We start from the raw sequence: 9,976 nt of genomic DNA, 5'->3' as shown, positions 1-9,976 counted from the left end.
TATATATATATATATATATATATATATATATATAGCCATGATGATGATGATGATGATGATGATGATGATGATGATGATGCCGCCGCCAGCAGAGTTTTAGCTTTGGTTGGTCCTCATAAGCAGGAAAAGCTTTCATTTACGGACATGGAAATGAACTATGTCTAGTCTGATGTCCAGACAGGAAGGCGATGACTTTTTAGCCATTTCAGCATCGAAGACCATCTCCTAAGTCAGAGAGGAATCTCAGTCTGCATTTATTGATAGAAGAAGGATCTGTACAAGGGAAATGACAGGTTTTGAGTGGATTAAAGTATTTCTGGGGATACATGGCTGCTATTTCCTTGGGCTTAAGTGTAAGTGTTGTCTCTTTCTAATCTAGGCAGCTAGGGGATAGAGTGCTGGACCTGGCCAGGCCCAGGAAGACCCAAGTTCAAATCTTGTCTTAGATAATTACTAGTTCTTGGGCTAATCACTTAACTGCTTTCTGCCTCAGTTTCCTAATCCATAAAAAATGGGGATAATAATAGCATCTATATCCCAAGACTGCTGGGCAAGGTGGGGATAAAATGATAATTTTTGTAACATTTGTAATAGTGATTTATAATATTCATAAAGTGCTTTGCAAGCTTTAATGTGTTTTATATATACTAGTTACCATGTATGTGCTCCATAGCATCAACAGCAACCAACAGTCATTGACCTATACTGAATATTTATTGAACAGTCTGCCACTTACTCCATTTTATCTGTAGCTGACTCATCCCAAGGAGAATGGGGTCATCTACCACCACCATCTTGAAGGGGAAATTCCTTTCTCTGCCTACTGTGCCCTTTCAACCTTACTGGCCACATGGACAGTTTTCTTCCAGATTCCCAATGCTCTTTTGCTGCATGATCAGATCAAATTATTGATCTCCAGTACCCAGTCAGTTCTGCTCTGAGATGGGTGTAAAACCTGGGCTTGCTGGATGGTAGCTTGTGTTGGCCATTGTCACCAGCAGGACAGCAAGAGCTGTACAAAGTACAAAGGAAGCTGGAATTTAGAGTTGGAAGAAATCTCTTTGTTTAGCTCCCTCACATGTAAAAGTAGCTTCTTCCCTTTCATCCTAAGGCTATTGAGTCTTCCTCCCTTTCTTCCTTCTATGGCAGTGCTCATGTTCACTTCAGCCTAGGTAAGATTGCTGAGAAAGAGAGAAAAGTCTTCTTGGCATTGAGTCTCAAAGGCCGTGGCCCTTTCTCAAAGCTGGATGGAAGTGGGGCAACTAGGTAGCACAGTGTATAGAGTGCCAGGCCTGGAGTTAGGAGATTCTGGATTCAAATCTGGCCTCAGACAATTCCTGGTCAAGCCACTTAACTCCAGTTACCTAGCCTTTACTGCTCCTCTATCTTAGAATTCTTACCGAGATGGAAGGTAAAGGTTTAAAAAAAAAAGCTGGAGGGAAGGACAGGGGACCTTGCTAGGGCTCTGCCTCTGCCTTTTGAGTTCACATCAAACCTGGTTTATACAGATACTTCTGTGGGGCTCAGGCCCTGAGGTTTGATGCTGGCTATACATTTTTTTTTCAGAGCTCCTTTCAGGCTATGACAGTGAAGGTTTCTTTAGCTGGCCCCTTCCTCCCTCTCCACCCCTTTTAAGAGGGAAAAATGATCTCCATAAAAATCCATCCTCGAGCAGATGGCTGCTGTTGAGCATCGCAGAGCTTTTGTTCTCTCTGAGGTCACCTGTGGTTTTCGCCTTGTCTCAACAGAGTGATGATTCATCGGATGAAGATTCTCTCCATATTGATACGGAAGCCAAGCCTGGCCGCAATTCCAAAGTAAAGAAGGAGAGTGGGAGTTCAGCAGGAATTCTGGATCTTTTGCAGGCCAGCAAAGAAGTTGGAGGATTAGAGTATAACACCAACAGGTAGGCTCCCTCCTGAACCCTTACCTGGGATGCTGTAAGCCTTCTGAGGACCCAGTTTTGTCAGGGTGTGGGGCTAAATGCCACATGCTTGTGATTGGGCAAGTCGCTTACACCCACCTGCAAATGACGGGTATGCCTGGGAGGGAGTGGAAGGTGCCAGGCTCTGGGGGATGATGACAAAGATAATCTGTATTTTCATACCACAGGAATACACAGGATACTTCATTTAAAAGAATTGTTCATAAATTTTGACTTTTACATCATCTTTATTTTCAAATATATTTTTCCTCTTCCCTACCCAGAGTCATCCCTTTTAGCGAAGATTAAAAAAAAAAAGTTTTTCAGCAAAACTAAGCATCAGCTGAGTCTGATAGCACATTTGTGGTCAACTCCCATAACCCACAGCCTTGGCAGAGAAGGGAGGGACTTTCATTTTCTCATCTTTACTTTGTGAGCTGAGATTTTTCATTATAATTTGTGATCAGTTTAGTTTTCTTTTTTTTTTTGTCCTTTATTTTATTGTCACTATATGTATTGATTTCCTGCTTCTGTTTGCTTTTCTTTCATAGAAGTTCATAGAAGTCTTCCTTCTCTGCATTCTGCACATTCATTCTTTTTTTGTTTGTGCACTATTTCTTTACATTCATGTACAAAATTTGTTTAGCCATTCCCAAACCATGAGCATTCACTCTGTTTCTAGTTCTTTGCTACTACCCAAAGCGAAATGCTACCTTTCTAAAGAGAAGTGGCATTGGTGAACCACTTTCATTTGGGTAGTTAGCTGTACCTTGTGTGTTGCTTTTAGAAAGAGCAAAGGAAAGGAGAGTGAAAGTTTGATATGTGTCCTTGACTGGTACATCAGCATCTCAGAATGGAGAAGTAGAAAAAGGGTTGGAATTGTGAGCATTGCCTCGAGCCCCAAAAGAATACAGAGTTGGGAACAGTTGACATGGAGAGTTTACAGTCTTGCAAATCCTGGGGGTGAGACTGTCTGACATGTGTATGTCGGAAATGGGAGAGCCATTGCGTTGCCATCAGAAGGGGTGAGCCAGTGTAGCCCGAGTTAGGTATTTAAAGGTGTAGGTGACCGCCAACAGCAAACAACTCCCAGGGAAATTGTATCTGTCTTTAATGGAGCCATGTGTCCAGATCTTGGCATGGCTTTAGAACTTGCAAAGTATACTTGAATGGAAACTGTCTTTGCAACAGGCTCAGAGCCACAAAAAGCCTCTAAACATCAGACAACCCTCATCAGCTCCCAAGTGTTAGGTCCTTCCCATAGGACATCATCAGAGAACTTCGGCCAAAGACAAGGAGGCAATAGAAAAAAAAGACCCCGCTCCAAACCCCACATTCCACTCAGCATTCCAGTGGACTGCATCCCTAGAGTTCTCTAGGTATGAGACTTTGTGTCTGCCACCTCAAGAGCAGGAACCAATTCCTGAGCCTGAGGGCTAGGGTTGGGAAGCCAAACTCTTCCCACCTAGCCAGATAGATGGTGGGCATAGAAAGTCTGGCAACACCCCATAGAATCAGGGGCCTGTCTGTAGTATATTAGGGAGCCCAGCGGAATTTAGAAGTGCGTGGTAATGCTTAGTGCCATCTGGACCACTTTGGTTATAGGGGGCTTCAGGCTGTGCTTGAGTGATAAGAGGATCAGAGCCTGGGGAGACCTTATATCTCATCTTTTCCAGTCCCCCTCTTCTTACAGATGAAAAAGTGACTTGTCCAAGGCCACATGAATCATTAGCAGGGCTAGGGTTTGAATCCACGTTCTCTCCCTTCAATTCGAGAGTGCTCTTTACCATGTCACACTCTCTCACAGCAATATCCCATTTATTCAAAATCCAGTAAGAAGAAAACTTATATAGCTGGAGTCTTTACTGTAGTCCTTTTGGTGCAGTTATTGTGGTGTCCTTTAGACGTGACTCCATCTCAAAGCCCCTTCTGAATCCCCCAAGAAATCTTCAGGCTACTAGGACACTGTGCCAAGTGTTTGAATGTTTTCCTTGAATAAATAGGGCTCATCTCTGTATGATTCCTGGTGCCTTTTTGTTATTGGATTAACTAGAACTTTTATTCTTTGACTATCCTGGTGATACGTAGGAGCTGATTTTGTCTGTGAGGACCACTTAAAGTTGGAAAGGACATTAAAGATTATTTATTCCCATCTCCTTATTTTATAAATGGTGAAATTGAGGCCCAAACATACACCGAAAGATGGAGGAATGACCCTCATTTCTTCTTGTGACAGTCAGTGCAGGAGGGGTGCTCCCTTAGCTTTCATATTCAAATTCTTGACCCCTAGAAAAGGCAGTAGTAGGGTATAGTTTGAAGAGTGGGTGGCCTGACTTACACAAAATCTGGTTCAGCCATTTGTCCTGGGTGGGTCTAGAGTGTGGGCACTTGTAACTTTTAAATGAATAAGACCCGAGCTTTTATAAAGCCACGGCACCAGAGACTTTAAGCTTTTGCCGCCCAGTTTTGCCCAATCCCCGTCTCAGCCTTCTGAGCCTCTGTGGTTTCTGAAATCAAAGTCAAAGCGTCAGTAATAGTGTGGTCTGAAATCCAGCCCCATGTGTGGTTGGTGGCTCAGCAGGAATCGGCCATATCAGTCCTTGTTCTTAAATAAACACTGGGGTTCTGGTGGTGTGGGTTAAGGTCTTGATTGGAAATAGCTCTTGCTAAATCAAATGATTGTATTTTATTTCATAAATTACTATTTTATATGCAGGATTCTCTTCACAGACAGCCATGACAAGACTTTCTTCTAATGGCAAAGAAATAGGATGCGAGCTCTTTCTGGGGTCTTAGGGGACAGATGTGGGGAAGATTTCTGCTAGGTATCAGGCATTTCCCTTTCTGTTTTGTTTGCTTAACAAAAAACCCACAAAGTGAATAAACTTGAAATCTTTATCTTGGACATTACACATGTCATTACATGGTAATGCTCTCTAGTTATGTTTATGGTGAATTGGAGTTTTGCAATTGTAGCTTGGAGACATAAAATATCAGAGCTGCAAGGAACATTAAAACTGAAAACCCTAGGAGGTGGGAGAGCCTAGACTTTAGAACATAGGCTACCAGAACATGGAAAGTGAAACGTGAAAAGAGACCTGATAACATAGGCTGTCAAAGCTGGCCGGAGGAGACCTCGCAGCAGAAAGGGTTAGTGTTGGGAGGGACCTTAGAAAGACTGTCCAAGCTGGGTTAGTGTTGGGAGGGACCTTAGAAAGACTGTCCAAGCTGGAAAGAGACTTAGAACCCAGAATTTTCCAGTTAGGATGGGGATTGCGAAGCGCAAATTGTTCAATCTGAAAGTGATCACAGAACCCAGAGTTTAAAAATATAATATCTATAATATTTAATAATATAATACATAACATTCAATAATATCTCAACATAAAAATAAATAAATAAATCTGGAAGTGATCCTAGATCACAGACTTTTTAGAGCCACAAGAGACTCCAAGGACATTGAATTCCACTCTCATTTTCAGAGCACACTGCGTCCCAGAGGGGATGCTCCAGAGACAGCTCCAGGTTTTGCCCAGCACAGCTAGTTAGGGACAGGGATGGATTGGCTCTCTAGCTCCTGATCCCAGGTGATCTTCCCCAGACTAAGTTCTCTCCTCCAAGGACTGTCCATCCTAGTTTTGCTTTCCTGGTGCTGGGGCACAGCGCAGGCTCCCCGGGGGCCGTGGCATCCCTCGTCAGCTCTCTTAGCCTGTGAATTCTGCATTGGCCACACTTCTCCACTGAATGGTCATATGCTTTTCAGATCAGGCCTCCCCGTGGGTGCTGACCGTTCTCATGGCTCTGCATCTTCAGCCAGTCACCCATCAGAGAGCTAAAGCCCCCGCCAGCCTCGGGAACTCCAACTTCTTCTAAATGCGCGAGTCCCCTAAGTTGCGACAGGTCTTGGCGGTGGAGAGCGCCTGGGGGATGCTGGGTGCATCACTAAGGGATGCCGTGGCTCTCTCTCTCCTCCTCTGGCTCCCACTTCTTGCCTGGGCTTTCCCATATGTCCCAGACAGGAATGGCTCAGGAGCGCCGGGGGGCGGAGGAGCCCAGCTTCAGCCTGTTTTATCTTGCTGTTTCCATTCGAGCTGAGGACCAGAGCCTGGGAGGTCCCCTTCGGAGCCCCTCTACTGGAGTTAATAAAAAAGGTCTTGTTCACAGTCTTAACCAAAGAGAACGCAAAGACACAAGCAAGAAAGGAAAGAAGTCATTTGTGGACCCTGTAATAAGTCTCAGCAGCTTTCAAACGCCTAATGAGGGTTTCCTGTTTCACGTTCTATATTATGTCCATTTGAGAGCGCAGGGCCAGAAAGGAAGGGAGGCCGATCTGCAGATAAATACCCTAATGAGAAACACTTTGCATTCAGTCTCTTGAAAACGGTTTTACACACATGTATGCGCATGGACACACACACACACTCACACACAGCCTTGCTCTCCCTCTTGCTGTGGTTTGACTCGGGTTTGATCAGCTCCTATCCCTTTATTTGCCGGGCCTGCTTCGCCTGAGGCAGTTCCTCTCCTAATGCTCCTATTTGGTGTGTAGGGTCACTTTTTGATGGTCCATTTCCACTGTTTTGAGGATTCACTGTTTGGGGAAAGAATTGAAGAAAATGGGGGAAAATATGTTAATTTCTTCTAGATGATTTGCTCTGTGTTTATCACTCGGGGGGAAATAAGGATTTTGGTATGATAATTGGAGGATTAAAGTATTATTTTCCTCACTAAATGTCTGTGTTCCGTTCATTGATTCACCAGCTGCTAGCATGGATTGGTTTGTAACCTCCAACGTACATGTGCCTGAGACGGATGTCGATACCGTACACCGAGGGTGCAAATTCTTACCACCATTCGATGCTGGACGAGTTGATAGTGCCTACAGTTATAGTGGCAGTGGAATGAGCCTGGGACATGTTTCCTGCAAGTCGCTGTTTTTAATGGGCATCCATAGAGAGTCCCCAAATGTGATTTTAGCAAAGGCTTTCCATCTTCTCCCTTGTTGAGGAGCTGCGAACACAGCCCAGGCTTGACTGGATTGAGCTTCTATGGGAGTATCATGGAGTCGAGGCGCGACTCCTCAAACAGAAAGAGGAGAGAAAAAGTCATTCTGTTTAATCCGTTATTTCTTAAGTGCTGACTCTCTCCAAGCCACCGCAGGGATCCAGATGCCAACATAAAATCATCCACATCCTCAGGAGGCTTCCTTTTTCCTAGCAGCAGATATACAGGAAAGAATATGAATATATTCGTGTGGCTACCATCTTCAGTTTACTTTGAGATCTTTCAGATGAAAGCGGGAAAAGGATTGTTCTTGGCTTAAGAAGGCAGAACTTGGAGTGATGGATGTAGGTTTCCCAAGTAGATTCCAGTTTGATAGAAGGAAAAACTTCCTCCTAAGCTCTCTAGTGGTAGAAGTGATTTAATTTAGGAGGGAATATTTTTCCCATTCCTGGAGATGTTCAAGTCCAGGCTAGATGACCGCTCGACAGGGATATTCTAAAAGGTTCAAATTGAACAAAAGAATGGCGAAAGCCTTTCTCATTCCTACCCCCACTACGCTGGATATTAGGGCCTATTGACTTCAGTAATCTCTCAGGTCTATATAAATTCTAAAGTCCATGAAGCTGTGACCCAGCTTGGATCTGACGACTCTTGCTACCCAGTTTGACTATGAGCAGGTGACCTCACAGGCTCAGTTTCCTTCTCTGTAAAATGGGACAAGACTACTTTTATTATGTTGCAAAGATCAAATTGTTTAGATTCAGGATCATAAAACCATAGAATATAAAGCTGGAAGAGACTTTGGAGATAACATAGCCCACCTTCCTCATTTTACAGATGAGGAAATGGAAGCATATAGAGCTCAGTTGCCAGATACAAAGCCACAGAAACGATTCAGACGAAGGTTTTTGACGTCACATCCAGTGCTCTTACCCTGCAGGTGACAAGAGAACTAACAGGATAACATCTTGGCTTGTATTCAGTTACTTTAAGAGCCTTCACAGGAAAGAGACTGGCTCTGCTTGGTGAGAGGGAAGAACCAGGTGTACTTGGTAGGCATTGTAGAGGCACCATGGCCAGTTTGAGATATAGTATTTCCAACTTTATAAATGGGAAATTATTATATGGATGTCATTTTTATATTGTTGTTGTTAACCTTATAGAATTTGAAGAGGGTTCTTTGAATTCCTAAATCTGACTTGGCAGCAGGAATAGAAGAGCAGGAAGCATAAGGTCGCAGTTTTAAAGGGTTGGCAGGGTCAGATGTTTCCTAACTTGAGTAAGTAGAGACCAGTAGTCACTGGGGCATGGGGCTGGCAAGAGGAGGTAAGAGTGAAGCCTTGAAGGAGGTAGAATGAAGGAGAGAGTGTATTCTAGACATGTTTAACCACTCAGTAATCCATAAAATGGATAACCAATTTTGGAATAATGGAGATTTGACCATATTAACTATCATTTAATCACTTGGTCAAGGGGAACTGAATATTTTGCTTTACTCCCAGGTTTCAGGTGAGATGTTGGAGGATCAAATGTTAGGGAGTCAGAAAGAATCTCTCTGGGCAAGATTTGGCAGAATGGACCTCTTCTCTAATTCCCCAGTGGGGCAGGAAACCTTCTGGAAAGGGGACGGTGTCAAAAACAGGATACTGCCCACAAAGAGCTCTGTTGCTTGCATATATTGCTAGGGCCAGCCTCTCAAGAGCACACTTGGGAAGGCAACTAAATTTGGCCCCTACCCGAGTACTGAATTTTTCTTCATGTTCCTGTAGGTTGGCTGAGACAATACAGATGCTATAGTCCATTAGGAAAGTGAGAGAAAGATCCTAAAAGTTTAGTTCTTTGGGGGAAGAAATGTTTCAAATTAAAAAAAAAAAGCAGTTATCGAAAGTCTATTTTATTCAAGACCTCAACTCGGGCTCCACCAGGGGAGACAAAGATGAATTAGATCTCTGATCCCAAGAAGCTTAGTCTCTTAAATCTTGGCTTGAGTTAATGTCATTATGACATCCACAAAACTCTGGAACTCCTGCAGAAATCTATCTTCTCTTGAGGACCGCCAGGAACATTGTGTCTGGGAATAGCTCTGTGGCCAAGGGGATTCTCCACAAACCTACAGAGCTGGAGCCGTCAACTCGTCTTTCTACCACCCCCTTTGACCTTATTGACATATTGATAATTCTTGGGGCAGCCATCTCTAGAAAGATTTTCCAAAGGTGTGATGAAGACTGAGATAAGGGAGATTGCCAAGGATCTCCAGAGAGGTTGAAGGAGGTGAGGGCTTATACGTTTCTCAGATGTAGGTTGGTACCTGGGTCTGCCCTGGCCAGGATATTCCTGGGGTAGGGGGAAGCGAGGAATCCCAGTCCTTTTGGTCGGGCTGGAAGGTCTGAACTTCCCAGAAGACAAGTTACAAATCTGTTTGGGCTGTAGGGGAAAATCAGTGATTGCCTTCTTTCTCCCTCCCCTCAGCCAGACTAGAGATTATCTGTTGCTAGAAATATGAGATAATATTTGTAAAGTGCTATCTACCGTATCTGACACATAATAGGAGCTTAATACTTATCCTCTTTCCTTTACTCATGGCAAGTGTTTAGATCCTAATGACCTTTCTATTAGAGTTGAGCAAGAGTCGACACTGGCAAAGACAAAGGGCCAATTCCTTTGCCACCATCATTTGTCCCTCCATCTGTTTACCTTATTCTCTGTCTGTCTTTCTTGCTCTCTTTATGTTGCCCTCTAAGTGGAAATGACATTAACGTGATTCTGCTTAATCACAAAGGATAGAACCAGAAGTCATGGATACAAGTTGGACGCAGGCTGATTTATGCCTGATATCAGGAGAAACTTGCTAACAATTAGAACCAATCCACAGTGGAATGGGCTACTTCAGGAAAGAGTGGACTCCCCCTCCCCTAAAATGGGGAATGTATGCCTATTTGTCAAGGGTGTTTTGGAGAAGAGATTCTTGTTTAGGTATAGGTTGGACTTTCCTTCCTCCCTCCCTCCTTTCCTTTCCTTTCCTTTCCTTTCCTTTCCTTTCCTTTCCTT

At 43.7% G+C, this 9,976-nt stretch overlaps 1 protein-coding gene across 1 annotated transcript in view; it reads left to right on the top strand.

Moving 5' to 3' along the window:
- The window catches only part of PHF2 (PHD finger protein 2), a 92,439-nt gene that overhangs the window by 67,235 nt on the left and 15,228 nt on the right, over positions 1-9,976 (top strand). The window contains exons 12-13 of the mRNA XM_044676300.1: positions 1,509-1,593; positions 1,749-1,906. Of these exons, the coding sequence (XP_044532235.1) occupies positions 1,509-1,593; positions 1,749-1,906 (243 nt within the window). The remainder of the gene's footprint in view (positions 1-1,508; positions 1,594-1,748; positions 1,907-9,976) is intronic.

Source organism: Gracilinanus agilis, chromosome 1 (assembly GCF_016433145.1).
Source record: "Gracilinanus agilis isolate LMUSP501 chromosome 1, AgileGrace, whole genome shotgun sequence".
Lineage (NCBI taxonomy): Eukaryota > Metazoa > Chordata > Mammalia > Didelphimorphia > Didelphidae > Gracilinanus > Gracilinanus agilis.
Note: the sequence above shows the minus strand (reverse complement) of the source record. Positions and strands in the feature narration are given on the sequence as shown.